The sequence below is a fragment of the Mytilus galloprovincialis genome, chromosome 6 (assembly GCF_965363235.1).
Source record: "Mytilus galloprovincialis chromosome 6, xbMytGall1.hap1.1, whole genome shotgun sequence".
NCBI classification, from domain to species: domain Eukaryota; kingdom Metazoa; phylum Mollusca; class Bivalvia; order Mytilida; family Mytilidae; genus Mytilus; species Mytilus galloprovincialis.
The window spans coordinates 32,181,144-32,196,962 of NC_134843.1; the positions used below are offsets into that span (position 1 = coordinate 32,181,144).

Here is a 15,819-nt window from a genome sequence, read left to right on the forward strand (position 1 = left end):
CAGCACACATGAAACAACATAAAAGAACTATAGAATAAACAACACGCACCCCCCAAAAACAAGGGGTGATCTCAGGTGCTCCGGAAGGGTAAGCAGATCCTGCTCCACATGTGGCACCCGTTGTGTTGCTTATGTGATAACAAATCCGGTAAATAGTCTAATTCGGTAGGTCACATTCATGAAAGGGAAGGGGATTGCAGTTACGACGTAAGAAACATATTCGATATCATTTGTGAAACGGTTATTCCATAACGGTCAACCAACTCGTGATGGCGTCCGTAAAATTTACGAAGGGATGATTTCAACTTCACCATTTGGAAGTCTTGGTTTAATAGCTTCCTTGTGAGCAGCAACCCTCTATCAAGAAAATCATGATAGGAAATGCAAGCACGGGAATATCGTATCAATTGGGAGATATATACCCCGTATGCAGGTGCTGCTGGAATGTTGCTACTTAGAAATGGAAAGTTCACAAGTGGAAAGCTGAAATCATCTCTTTTGTCGTAAAGTTTTGTTTTCAACATTCATTTTTTTTTCTCTAAAGACGTTTTTATGAATTAAATGACACATTTATCTTGACAAAGTTTGACGTCACTGAATAAGACCTATTACGGAATTGGCATTCATATTTAGTTGGATTCGTATAACTTGATTTTTCGTATTTTCTAAGTAGTATTGTGGCGTTTGTTTTTTCGTTTTGCTATCTTAACGAACGGCGTGTTTTCGTTTCAATTGCTACATTATGAATATTCCTTTGGTATCATCCGCCTTTGTAAATAAAGTTTCCTAATATTATCAAATACATGCATTCGTTCCTTATCATAAGATTCTGCAAAATCTATGAAAAAGAGGAGATGTATGACTGCCTATTAGACAATTATCTTCTTGACTTTAAATGGGATGGTAGTTAACAATTAGTAGTTTGGAATATTGAGATTGCAGTCAAAAGTCTACGAAAAGATAAACATAGTTTTTGAATTATATAATCAGCTAACATAACAATAAAAAAAATCTTGTCTATCGAAGAACTTAAAAGTGATTTGTAATTGGTCTTGATTTATGCATTCATAAATTCAGCTTGAAAAATAATAATAAAAAAAAAAAAATAACGAACAAATAAAATCACTTCACATTTCTCTTTAAGATAAATGCCTTTGAATGCCTTCTCTGTACCATTTTGCAACTAGTATGAAAATAAATGCAACATTGACAAACTTTACTTTTCATTGATTGATATAATATTTGATCAGCAGCAAGTTCACTATTCCACCATATTAAAACCGGGATAAAAAGTTAACCGTGATTTATGGTGGGAAATGGATACAACTATGAAGCTCATTTTTTCAAAACCTCTTTTAAAATTTAAATATAAAAGTTTTTTTTCGTCTATTCAGAAATTGCATTAAAAGTAGAACAGAGTGGAACGTCTGACGCATTCATAGCTGCTGCCGTCGTTGCTGTAATTCTATCATTCGTTATCATATTAATGATTTCTATTTTCATCTTAATACCGTTTTGTAAGTATTACTGCTTAGTCTTCTCAGTATATTTTTATTTTCATTTTGAACATGTAATAGTTTTTGATAATGTCTGATTAGTTGACATAGCTTTTATATTTCATGACACATCATGTTGAACATTATTTTAACAAATAAACATACATTCATGCAATATGTATTTCTTAATGTCTTTAGTAAATGAAATTCAACGATAACAACTTCACTTCAATAATTCTTTACATACATATTTTTCCTCGAGAGTGAATTTCTTGGATAAAATGCTATAAAGATAAATACTTATATGCATGCAATTTCATATTGAAATATTTGTTTCAGATCGCCAGCGTCAGAACAAAGACAGGTAAATAATATGTTTACACCGTAACACTTCGTTCCCGTTTGAAGAAAAAATATTTAAATCGATTTTTTGATGGATCAATTAAATATCTTTCCACAAGAGTTATGTTATAGTAAAATCGGATCCACATTGATGATAACTTTTCTAAACGGGATAAATGAATGGTTCTTCTTTCATTGGCAATTCTACCACATCTGAATACGTTTATATATTACAGCTAGTAACTTTGTCAAAATGTATTGAGGTGCACAATGTGTAGTATTTCAGACATGGAACGACGACAAACCCATGCTATACATCTGTTACAGTACAGCCTGTGACATTCTCTTAATTATGTCCACCCTCTTGCATGGTCAACATCCAATGGTGGCCATGTATTGGGGTATTCAATTTTGAGATGTTGGCCATTTATTGGGGTCATATAACATAGGTTGATGTTTTATCTAATAATGTTACCTGTTGTAATCAATCAGGGTTGAAGTTTTCAACTTGTATGTTTCTTTAAAATTTACCTGTACAGGTAACTTAGGTTTCTTTCAAAATTGACATTTCACCTTTTTTTGAAAATGTAGAATAAGACATTGTTTTAGTCTTTGTTAATTAATATTATTTTTGATTTTTCTGTCTTTTAAATTTATTCAAATTTATTTTTTTTATTTTTTTATTTGTTAATTTTTGTATGATTTTGTTTCTTATTCTTTTAATGTCTTCTTAGTAAGAATCTTGAGAAGCAAAAAGACAAAAATATCAAAGATAAAGTTATTGACTAGCATTTGAAAGACAATTAACAGACTTTAATTATTTTTTTTTTAAAAGTAAAAAAAAAATAATGTACATTGTATTTAATCGTTTATTTGCATTATTTAATGAATTATCATTAATAATAACTAATAATCAAGCAAAAGATATTTTTAAAGAAACCATGAAGGAAGTAATTTTTAGCAAGCCTGTTTCTTAACATAATAAAATGATCAGACAATATCAATCCTCTTATAATAAATTTTTATAACATTTATTATTATTCAGTAAAACTACAAATATCATTATACGGTTTTAATAGGAAAAATCTAGTTTTTCTATCTTTTTTTTTTTTAAATCTGAAATCAGGAGTTAACATATGGACATGTTGAAGAGACTTATTTTCTGAAAAAATATTTAAAGAAAAAAAAACTGTCTTGCTTTGCCTTTTTTAAACAAATGTGAACTTATTAAATATGACATCTTCAGTTTGGCTAATATCTGTCATGATGTCATGATCAGTTAAAAGCCAAAATTTGACAAAATACACTTATATAGATGGTTACACTTTTATGGTCTATTAATTAAATCATTTTTTTCTGTGTACATTTATATTATTGGAAGTGCTGGACTGGTATGATACATATTCTTGGTATACATTTGCAAATATTTCCATAACCCCAGGTCTTTTAGATAAAGTTAACAATTTCAGGGACTTAAATGAATTAAGACTTTAAAACCCTTGATGAAAAATCAATTTAAAGAAAAATATAAGAACATTTTTGAAAATAGATTCAAGAATAAAAACTTTGGTAAAACTGTATACTCATATGTGTCACATAGAGAGTTAGTGGTCATAATTTAGAAATAGAAAATAGTGGACAATATAAAATTCCTAGAAAAGATAGAATATGTAAACTTCGCCACTTGCTGGACAATGAAGACCACTCCTTTTTTAATTGTAAAATTAACAAAACAACTTGAGATAATCTATTTGAAAATTGTTTACCTATAATATTGTCTCTTACCCAAGAACAAAAAGTGAAAGAAATGCTAAACCTTTATTACATCAATATGTTGAAAATATTGGCTCCCTTATAAAATAGTCATTATTAGAACTGAGGGCAGAAACCTAAAAAAAAATCAATGTGTTTAATTTCTTAAAGAATTGTTAATTCTTTGCATGCCATTACAATTGTGTTTTTGTTTTTTTGTTTTGTTTTTTTTGTCACAAACTAAATACCATATGTTTATATGAAAAAACAAATATTATCAAATTTTGTTGAATTAATGAATATTTTGAATATATTTATTCAACATGTTCAATAGAGAAATAAGGAATTTGCCTAAATTTTATTTAGAATAAGTTCTTAGGACAATCTTTAACATTTGTAAAACAGTATTGAATGCAGATAAGACTATCTACCAGTTCTACTATGATTTAAATATAAATCATTTTGATTTAAGAAAATTAATTTGAGAAACAACTTTTCAATAGAAAAAGACAGGCATTTGGAAGATGATATTCATTTATTCTTCACTTATCATAAAGTACATGTAAAAAATAGCTTAAATTGATTAGAAGGTATAATGTCAAAACAAATAGTCATGAGTCAAATTAAAAAAAAAACAGCTATTTATTCAACTATTTATATAATTTTATTTTATTTTTGAATTTTCTTAATTAAATTTCACAAACACATACATGTATATTTTACCTGAGACACATGACCTGTAAGTTATATAATTTTAACACTTTAATGCAGTCAAAATTTCCCTTTACCCTTGACTAGTTTTTGATTAATAACTTGTGTATTAATTAAGCGACAGGGGGTATGATGAACATATAGGGCCACCATGGTGGACATAATTTTTATGGCCACCATGAATAAGATAAAGTCACAGGTAGTACTGTATGTTGTAGTTCTTTCATATGGCGCTTTGTACGTAAATTTTGTTTTTACATATTAAATGTGTTAAGTTATGAACTAAACGAATCAAACAATACGAAAATGTACTGCTGTTAATTGTGTCCAATAACAAATAAATATGAACAGATTTGGAAAACTATTTACCAGGCCAATAGCCTTGAAAACTGTTGACGGTGAAATAATCTTTAGAATGGGAAAAGGAAAACATAGGGTATGCGGCCATTCATTATCATACATCGAAAATATACAGACAACGCCATCACTAAAAAGAAAAAGACATACCGACAACGCCATCACTAAAAAGAAAAAAGACATACAGACAACAACAGTACACAAAACAGAATGAAAACTATGAATCAGTTGTTAGAATTAAAAAAGTATACCTATATATTTAAAGTTTGAAGAACCAAAACCAGGGGTATCTGAAGCCAGCACGGGATGCTTCAGTTAGATCAACAAGAGACAATGTTTATCAGCTGCCGTTAAACCAACAATATGAATCTATTCGCCAGAGTGCTGTTGGTAATTATTTTCTACTTCATTTTATTTGATTTTGTATGAAATTTGAAGATTAATACGAATCAAAACACAAGACGATATATTTGAAAGATACGGTATAGCAAACATACGAAAACAGGTCTCAACATAGTTTCTCTCCATTTTTGTTTTAACTCATACGTGACTTGTGATAAGAAGCAAATTCATCTCAAAGTGAATTATGATTTGCAATTGTTCCGTTTTACTTTTAAATCTGTAAACACCTTTGGAAAACATTACGAAGCAATATTAGCTGATTGTAAAAAATTCAGAATAGAAATATTGAATGTGTTAAGGAGACAATTAATAACCCGACCAAGAGCATAAACAGCCAAATGATACCAATAGGTTTTTAACAGGGAGCAGGCTTCTCCAAAAATATAAGATTAATGACATAATAATATAATTCTGCTTCCGCAAACAGTCTTTAGACCCAATGCAAGCTTGCAGTTAACACAATAGTTGAAGACAAATCATAATGGAGAATACTAACAAACAAAAGAACTGAACCAATTTTTTAATATATTCTAGAAAAGGATATATATATATAGTTTAAACAAAAAATTTGCATATGTGAATACGCTTCTCTGTAATTGTTTATTTATTTCATTTTTTTGCAGTTGAAGTTAATGTGAATCCTTCAAGGTAAATATAAAAGTCTAAAACACGGCTATCATCATTAGGATATTGATATATAAAGAATGAAAAGCTTTAAGCTGAAGATATGTAATAGTCGCTCGTCGTTCACAATGGAATATATTGTTTTATAAGTTAAAAGTCTTTTAAATCGTTGTCCTTCCATAGCTATAAGTTTTTCCTTTAAAGCAGGATGCATGCCTTATTTCTTGAAATAAAAAATAAATAGAATACAGAACTGCAAGAAAAATTTAAAACAGAAATCAAAAATGATAACATCTGGCATATTCCTGAATTAACAGGCATTTTCGTATGAAGAAATGGTTGATTGAACCTGGTTTAATAGCTAGCTAAACTTCTAACTTGTATGACAGTCACATCAAATGTCCTTATATTGACAACGATGCATGGACAAAACAAGCAAAAACAATAAGTAAAAATGTCAAAAATTGGGGTACAGCAGTCAACATTGTGTTATCATATTAATCAATATAAAAGAAACAAATGTAACAAAGAAGCACAATAAGCATACATCAAATTTAACAACCTCATTTTGCTTTTTATCATACAATTTTAATGATCTCTGAAAAATCCACCAATAAAGGATTGAGAGTTATCACCCATTATACATGTTAAGTTAATGATAAACTTGATGATAGTATTGTTATCAACGATAGTACAAATGACAGTTCTTCAGAATGCAACGCAACTAGCATTGATTAATGAAAACATTCGTGAAGAAACATTCAAAATACTAAGACAAAATTATGCACAAAACATCCGCCTCATCGATGTAAGATTCTTTAGTGGTGCTCGAATGAACCTCCCTAAATTCAAAAGTTTTTAATTGCTTTGAACAGTAATGTAAACGCACGAGATACGCCTACAAGCAGTGTTATTAGTCAAGTTATTCAAGGACTCATTATTACTAGATTTATTTCACTTGACTGGGAGGGGTTAAAGATGTTCGCTTATTTAAGACCAGTCCATCTATAGACATGAGTTTTGCGATGTCAATGAAGCGTCCAGTTAATCTCCCATATACACTCAGTTCTTTTGTATATGCGTCTGGTGACACTGATAGGTGATTAGAATTCAACAACGATTACAACGACAATCATCCTTATCACACACATCTTCAATTAGACTTCCGTATGCAGATTAAAACATAAGCTCCGACCGATCAGCTAAAAAACATTGGTAATACGTTTGTAACCAATATATACACATATTTGTTTCATAACTTTTCAATTTTTTAATAGGCCAATATATGATGAGGCTGAACCTGAAATAGCACAAGGAACACATTACATTGATGCATCTTCATCAGGTAAAATAATGTTGTTTAAAATATTTTAGCTGAAAGCGGAATTTATTCCTGCATTATTATATGAATTGATTTTGTTTTTCAGGAAAATTGCAAGTACAATACTATATTTTTATCGTCTTTGTTTTCATAAAATCTTATTTCGCTGTACCGTTTTAAATTTTTAAATAGATATTGTTTACAATTTTTGATGACAATTTAATAATCAAATTTAAAGTATATATTCATAGCAGCTATCAAAAATTATTTAAATAGTAGGAGGAAGGTAAGTTGTAATGTTTCGTAACGCGAAAATTTAGATTTGTTAAATAAATGTAGTTATGTTTACCAGTCTTATCTCGTTCTTTTATCCTCCAATCTACTCAAATGCATTATCTTTATATTTTATAGAATTGAAGAACAAAACACAAAGGTGAGGATCAAGCTTTATAGGTTTTTCTCAAAAATATATCCAAATTATATGCACATTTTTTTTAATTTCGAGGACAGAAAACAAATATTATAAATAAGCATTGCGTCTAACGTATAGCACATCTAACATTTAGAGTGGCACAAGTTTTACATGTACGCATCTCCATTTATTTTTTGTTTAAATCAAGCGGTGTTCTTGTTTGGTTAATAACTTATTTAAACATCAACATTGATTGTAAAAATGAAGATTCGATTATTTGCAATTGATAAATCTCTCCAACCCGTTTGCATGACAAAGAAGTATGCAATACAAGGTCAACGTATGCCTTCAAGAAACACAATGTATAGTCAGCAGTATACGGCGCCAATAAGAAAAAAGATGAAGCAACTTAAACGAGAAAAATTACGAGCAGGAAATGAGCTGAATGAAGCAAATAAAAAAGTACTTCGAAACAAATACTAGTATGCATTATTAAATACTCCAGTCATTACCATTAGCAGTATCGATGTCAACATGACAGTTACATAAATACTTAGAAAGTGATCCATGATAAGCCTTGGTAAAAAATGTATAGATTAAAAGCTATTAACCATTTGCAATCAGGACTTCGGAATGAAAAAGTTTCATTTCAGAATTATTTTGAACATGTTTTTGTAATTGAAGAAATCTAGATGAAACCAACACAGAGAAGAGAAGTGTGTATACAAATCAGGAAGTCCCGACAGGTATTATACTCATGCTAAAAATAATAAAAAGTTTTCAGCGACGTTCAAATGTGTTAAAAGACTTATCGTGTTTACGTTAGTCAAAAATAAATATCGTGTGTTCTGCGTAAATGCATGTTGATAAATATAAGTCGCTCGTCATACTCACGGGTCAATGTTGGAAATCAAAGTAAAAATTAACAACCCAAAATCATCTATACACATGTAAAAATCATGACCTGTATCCTTCGATGGTTTGAAACTCAAGTAATTTGTTAATAGGCCAAAATAATCTCAAATTTATCTGAACTATCATAATTTCGAATGATCTTTTGGGCAACCATACCAATATAGCTTGCTCAGGTCAATCAATTGCGTATAGAATATTGAAAAGAGTGTTTAATGTATCTTTTTTCAACTTTAACAAGGTTTTCTTGAACAAGCACTCTCTAATTGAAGCGAAAACAAAAAGTAAAATCACAAAAATACTGGACTCCGAGGAATATTCAATAAACTGAATGTCTCTAATAGATTGTCAAAATCAAATGCAAATGAATGGATAACAACTGTCATATCTCGACTTGGTACATACATTTTCATACGTGTACGCAGAAAATGGTGGATTAAACGTGGTCTTATAGCCTGATATACCTCATACTACAAGAAAGTGTAGTTTCCAGTTATAATTAATAATATTTTTACTGTTTTGTCTGTTTGATGGAATATTCATTTGACGTGGCTCGGTACTTATACATCCCGTCAATGGGTATGTATTATCTTTCATTTTTGCTGGTGTGTATTGTATATTCGACTTTTTGTTGTTCTTTGTTTCTTATAACGTGACTCTGTACTTTTAAGAATCCCGACATTATGTTATTGTTCTATTATATGTCAGTATGTTATTGTTCTATCGTAAATTTGAAGATACTTTGAACGACAAACGACAGAATTATTTCGTGTTAGTAGTATTAACCATAAATTGATTCTTAAAGAACTGCTGGATAATGTGTTATCTCGGTCTGTTTCTGTAATTAATTCTAACATAGCTTTTGATTTTAAAACCCTGCATACCACCATTCTTCATGTGCAATTATGTTTGTTTTGAATAGACATTGAACGACAAAATTTCTTTTTTGTGATGTTTGCATTTTCTGACACCCATCACGCAAAACTAAGAATGTGGTTTTTTTTTATTTGATAGATGCTTTTTGTGTTTTTTTGTATATGTTTGTTTGTCTTGCGATTGTAATACACAGTGATGACTATTGTAACCATATTTTGACTATTTTACAAAGGAGTAGGTTCAGTAAGACCCCATTTTGGCCCCAAAATATAGCAGTTTTGCAAAATTGTGAAAATGTCATCCTTTAGCTATTTATTTGAAAGAAGAATGCTTCTGCTTCACAAATATGGTCTGTTTTTGACAATACAATGCACATATATTGGGTACTTACATCATTAAGTCATGCTAAATTACTGAAATCTTCACAAACACAAATTTAGCATTTTGGTTAAATTTTAGACGGTTTCCGTCTCAAATGAAAGTGGCCGCATTTGTGTTCATTCATAATATTGAAATGTAAGTTGTATTTAATGATAATACATGACATATATAAAGATTGAGGATGAACACGGATGCGGCCACTTTCGTTTTTGACAAAAACTATCTAAAAATTGACGATTTTTTGCATATTTGATAGATTTTTCATATTTTTGCTTGAATCGGAGGGTTTTTAATGACTTAATCAGCTAAAATCTTTCACATATACTAATTGAATCAATTGAAATAGACACTTAAGTGTTTAAAAAGTGTCCAAAATCTTTCGTTAGATGAACCTGAATTTTGAGGCCAAAATCGGCCCTTACCGGACCTACTCCTTTTAAAAAAGAAGCCTGTTTTGTTCACGCATCGTTATAAAGATAATGGAAAATGATGCGACTGTCATAACAGTGTGCTATACAACCAGGTCCAATCCTGGTTTTATCGCTATAAAATCAGGTTTGATCCACCATTTTCTACATTTGAAAATGCCTGTACCTAGTCCGGAATATGACAGATGTTTTTCATTCATTTGTTGTGTTTTATCCTTGTTCTCCTCTTATATTCAATGCGTTTCCCTCAGTTTTAGTTTGTTTTCCCCAATTTTGCTTTTTTCCATAGATTTACGATTTTTGAACAGCGGTTTACTACTGTTGCTTTTATTTATCCTTTGATTTTGCCATTTGGTTAGGAACTTTCCATTTTGAATTTTCCTCGGAATTCAGTATTTTTGTGATTTTCAGTTTCCAGTTTAGGCAAATAGTTTAATTAGTGTATAAATTGTATCGTAGACATTATATATTACTAACATTACTGTAAGTAAGAAGGCAAGTATATAATCATCAAATATGGCACCAATGTTTTTATTTTGTATATTGCAGATCATTCCACTGTTCAATCTACTAGCAGGTAATTTCTTTATTTCTGCATTGTTGGTAAATAGTTCTGACCTCCTATTTAATTTCGTATGTAAATAAATCATGATGATTAACGGAAAAAATATTTTCAAATAAGGATACATTATTAGAAACTTACCATTTTATTTGTTTTTATTTGTAGGAAATGAGCTTTGAATCTGCAAAATTGTTTTATTAAAAAATAGTTAATCAAAATATATTCTCATTTTCAAAATAATATGTGTACAAAAGATTCAATTTTTAGTATAATAATTCCACATGTTTTAAAAAAAATCCTTTCAAGGAATTAAGGAATATTTGATATACGGAAAATATACCTTGCGACAGACGTTTTCATGGTTCCCTTTTATTATACTCAATTGAATATTTTCTTAAGTAAATGTTTGGAAAAACCATGAAATTAGAAAAGATAACGTTTCTGCACAAAGAAAAATCCCTTTAAAATCTGTCCGTAAGTTACCTGTTTTTATGACATTTTGTAACCGTATCTGACATGTGTAAGTCATCATGTTGGAAGGAATTTTCATCGTCACTCTCATCAATGCAAATATGCAAAAACAAGTAATCTTATAAACTTTCCATTTAATTGATTATTATTGGACATTAAACAGACACCAATCAAGTATTTATTTTCTTTGTAGAACAAATTCAAAACACATTATTGATACAAATTCATACGAGGAAATGAGTACAGAAACAAAAGGTAAGTATTCCATTTTGTTTACTTTCCTAACATTGTGTCAAAGTATCCCATTTCATCTTTTTGTTTACTTTCCTAACATTGTGTCAAAGTATCCCATTTCGTCTTTTTATTTACTTTCCCAACGTTGTGTCAAAGTATCCCATTTCATCTTTTTGTTTACTTTCCTAACGTTGTGTCAAAGTATCCCATTTCATCTTTTTGTTTACGTTCCTAACGTTGTGTCAAAGTATCCCATTTCATCTTTTTGTTTACGTTCCTAACGTTGTGTCAAAGTATATCATTTCATCGTTTTGTTTACTTTCCTAACGTTGTGTAAAAGCTTAACACATTTTAGTATGAGTTTTGGTTAATACAAATTATCTCGTACCTGTACCTCGTTGCTGTAAAAAAAAAATCCGGATATGATAAAAAGCGTGCAATATAAAGATGGTGATATCCATTGGGCAAACAAGTAGAATGATAAATTTTATATAAAATATTTTTAATTTTAAGGTTATAAGACACCGATTGAATGCAATCGTTAACTGTTCCCTTAAATACCATTTGTATATTTTGAATGGAACAGCAATAGCAGTTATATGTTATTTTTGCAGTATTATAAACTTGAAAAAAAAACTCACAACACATTGTTGAAATACATGCTACGACAAAAACATAAATATTGGAGAACATAAATGGGAGAACAACGCAACAGATCAACCCCTCAATCTGAACGTAAAATAAATAGACATACAATAAACACAAAACAACAAATTGTTCATATAATTTGACTTATAAAGTACATAATTTATAAATGTTGAACAAGTTTATCATACATAACCCTCTGACTAAACTTTTTTTAGAACACTTTCTGTAAATTAAAAGACACAAAATAAAGCAACCTGCAAAATACAGCTATTTACAGCGTAAATAATTACTTGAACAAGGAAATACAAAATATGGTTGAAACTTTGAAAACCTTGGTCGGAATATACTCGCTACATTAACAACCTTGCTTCCATTACAGCAAGTTGTTGTATAGTGACGATAAAGAGTAGTAGAAGTTAAAAGTATTAAATTTGGAAACATACACTTATATGCGTAGGTATGAATTAGTATCTTTATATTTTATTTTAACTTTTAGTTACGACACCAATTGAGTAAGTACACTTTTAACTTAAATTGGAAAATTGTCATGCAAAATTGATCACGAATATCAATTTTACAATTTTCTGGGTATCACAATGATATATAAATGTTCTCTTTTTTACCGTTGTTACCTTTGTCGTTAATATGTAATGTTTATGATTTAGAAAGTAAGTTTATGTCAGAAATACTTATTGACAGCTAGATTTCTATGGTATTGTAACAAACCTAGGGTTACTATAAAACTGTTTAACTCATCATTCAGGAGGAGTGGAATCAACGGCATTGTGGAGAAACAGATTTGTAATAAACATAACAATGATATTTATTTTAGTAGTATTTTGACTTCTTCTTTCAATATAATAAACATCAAATACACATTCATCATTCAACAGATAAAGCAATAAATCGGGTGGTCAATATAAGAGGTAGTTGACGGTTCAAGAGATCGATTCAGAATGACATGTTGTTTTACAGGCTCCTATTTATGTCTTTTGGCACTTACTATGACGTTAGAGTAAACATCTAATCGTCCAATCAAAAGCAACGTTTCTTACGTCTTTTGGCTTGAAACGTTCAAGAAGACAATCAGATTTCGTTATTCTTAAATAAAGAAACAATATTAAGTTGTCCTCACTTTGTCCTTCTTGTCCAAATTATGTTTAAAAGCAAATAAAACTAAAAAGACATTTCTACATAATGCTATTTTTAAACGGACAGTAAATTCCTTTCTCGATACGGCGTATGAACTTGGGTGTAATTTACATAACCTTACGCATTAGATATAATGCTTAAATGAGATCAATGAAAACCCTGTTCTATCATAAATAAACACAATGTTAATGAAAAGGGAGGCACAAACATAATAAATACGCAATTTACCTGCATTGATAAAGTGTAAACTTAAACAAATAATAATATGACCGCAAAGTGAAAGTACAGAACGGTGTCATGGCAGATGTAAACAAGTTGAATCTCACGACGATATTTGTCAAAATAAATCACTATATGACGGGATAATCAAAGTATTACATAGGTACACATTGCCATGATATACATATAAAACTGACCCTTATCGCTTGCAAAGTACAAATAGTTCAAATCATGAGTATGAAAGTCAATGCATTTCAACACACCTGAGAAGTTGACCACCCGGCAATATTCAAATAAATATATGTAATATGCAATAAATAATGTGTTAAATAATAACAATAATCAGTCCAGATTTGTCACAGTATGTGGAGGCATTGCATGTGCTTCGAGCAAGATCGATTTCCTCTCAATAGGTTGAGAACTATTTTACACGAAATATATTAAATATTCAAATGTCGAGTATATGCTCATGATTCTGTACTTGTTTTTGGAGTGTCCATGGTAAAATAATTTTATAACGAAATTATGTAATAATTGCAGTGTGAATAAACACATTTTCTCAAAATAATAAATTGATACCAAAGAACTTTATTTGTAAAAAAACCATTTAGCGGGTTTTATGATTAAAATTACTAGTCCATGAATGTTTTGTTCGGATAAAAAAAACCAATAAATTTTACAGAAAACCACCAAGGGCACACTTATCCGACAATAATACCCAACTTTATGAATCAATGAAGGCGCATGCATGTCGTAAGTATGTTTACTATTTAAGCATGCATTGATTTACTTAAATCTTAATCACATTTCATATATATAAAACGAAGATGTGGTATGAATGCCAACGAGACAACTGTCCACAAGGGACCAAAATGACACAGACATTACAACTATAGGTCAACGTACGGCCTTCAACAATGAGCAAAGCCCATACCGCAAAGTCAGCTATAAAAGGCCCCGATATGACAATGTAAAACAATTCTAACGAGAAAACAAACAGCCTTATTTAGATAAAAAGTGAATGAAAAACAAATATGTAACACAAAAAAAAAAAACGACAACCACTGAATAACAGACTCCCGATTTAAGACAGACACATACATAAATAATGTGGCGGGGTTAAACAAGTTATAGGGATCCCAAACTTGCCACTAACCTGGGACAGTGGTATAACAGTACAACATAAGAATGAACTATAAAAATCAATGAAAAAGGCTTAACTCATCAGATGGACATATATACAAGTTGACGTGGAATGTTTAAATTTCAGATGCCAAAGTTTGTCATTCAAATATATATAATGCTTTACTTATTATTATGTAACTCACTGGAAAGCAATTATAAAACAGATCCAAACTTACATTTTAATTATGAACAAATGTGACAAATAACATACACTGTCATAAATTCTAAGATAATATACTGAGTGCTATTATAATTGCAACTTAAACCTGTATGTTTCTTTACATAGATATTAATACTGCGAGAGTTCTTTAAACATGGAAAAGATACTTTTATTGCATTAGAAATATCTTTTTGGGTTTACCTTCACAAGGAATGTTCATACCCTCAAAAAATCATAACCCAGGATGTATAACTTTTGAATATGTTAAGAGCTATGTAGTCTTGACAGTTGACCATTCGATCTTAATTTTTAGCAGAAGTCGTATCATCTGCAAACAGACAATATTACGCTATGAACGTTCGTGGTGAAGTTTTTGTTACTGCAAAGCGCTTTGGAGGCATCACAATTATTAAGTGTTGTTTTCATTTGGTTGAAGGAATTGTCTAAGGTTTTTTGGTTTTCACATGATTTTAATGTTTTCCATTTTCCATTTTTTTAATTCAAATTATTGTTAAATGTTCAATTGTGTATTTTTATTCACTTCTGTAGCTATTGGCCTCGTGCATATCTGACGAATATTTATTTTCTAATGAACACTGTATACAACGAAGTCGTTCAATATTTTACAATAATTCATATCTGTTAAAAGTGAAACGTTATCTCAAATATAACTTTCATAATAAATATTAAAAAATATAAGCAAACGATCGTACTTATTTTTTATTCTTTCAATTTAAGAAAATACTTCAAAATCAGACCAAGGCAGGTAAGTAAATGCGTAACAATCTCAGTCGATTTGCATCCTCCGTGATATACCGATGCTAGAAATCAATCAACGATATTAATCATGTTTATGTTTAAGATGATACTACAAAAATCGATATGAACTATTCATGATGTAAGTTAAAAAAAGACAGAAATTAATTTCCTGCAAAACACTTCTCACACTGAAAGGTACATGTACCAAGCATTTAATTTAGGAAAACAGGAAAAAAATCACCGATTTAAAAAAAAAAAAATAAAAAATATTGAGAAGTATTGAAAACCAAAAACTTAAAACATTATACAAAACCCCCTTTAATCTTATGTATGCATGAGGTAAGATTTCCCTAAATGTTTCGGAGGGTTTAAACATTTAATAAACAGTTACTTACAGCAAATATTAAAATTGAGA

The 15,819-nt window shown here is 29.9% G+C and overlaps 1 protein-coding gene and 1 long non-coding RNA gene across 2 annotated transcripts; both read left to right on the plus strand.

Moving 5' to 3' along the window:
- Window positions 1-1,398: 1,398 nt before the first annotated feature.
- Window positions 1,399-10,748, plus strand: LOC143078568 (uncharacterized). The gene is made up of 9 exons (XM_076253426.1): window positions 1,399-1,517; window positions 1,836-1,860; window positions 4,924-5,048; window positions 5,684-5,708; window positions 6,962-7,029; window positions 7,417-7,438; window positions 8,102-8,163; window positions 10,564-10,591; window positions 10,742-10,748. The coding sequence occupies exons 1-9, from the start codon at window positions 1,487-1,489 to the stop codon at window positions 10,746-10,748; spliced, it is 393 nt and encodes a 130-aa protein (XP_076109541.1). The 5' UTR covers window positions 1,399-1,486.
- A 489-nt stretch (window positions 10,749-11,237) lies between these two features.
- Window positions 11,238-14,053, plus strand: LOC143079379 (uncharacterized). The gene is made up of 3 exons (XR_012979402.1): window positions 11,238-11,302; window positions 12,426-12,441; window positions 13,983-14,053. It is a non-coding gene; the product is annotated as an uncharacterized LOC143079379 (long non-coding RNA).
- The last annotated feature ends 1,766 nt before the right edge of the window (window positions 14,054-15,819 follow it).

Excerpts from the sequence above, each read along its gene's own strand:
- LOC143078568 (XM_076253426.1), top strand. The coding sequence starts at position 1,487 with ATGATTTCTATTTTCATCTTAATACCGTTTT. Across the intron at positions 7,030-7,416 it reads CATTGATGCATCTTCATCAG|AATTGAAGAACAAAACACAA; the intron begins GTAAAATAATGT and ends TATATTTTATAG. Across the intron at positions 8,164-10,563 it reads AAATCAGGAAGTCCCGACAG|ATCATTCCACTGTTCAATCT; the intron begins GTATTATACTCA and ends TGTATATTGCAG.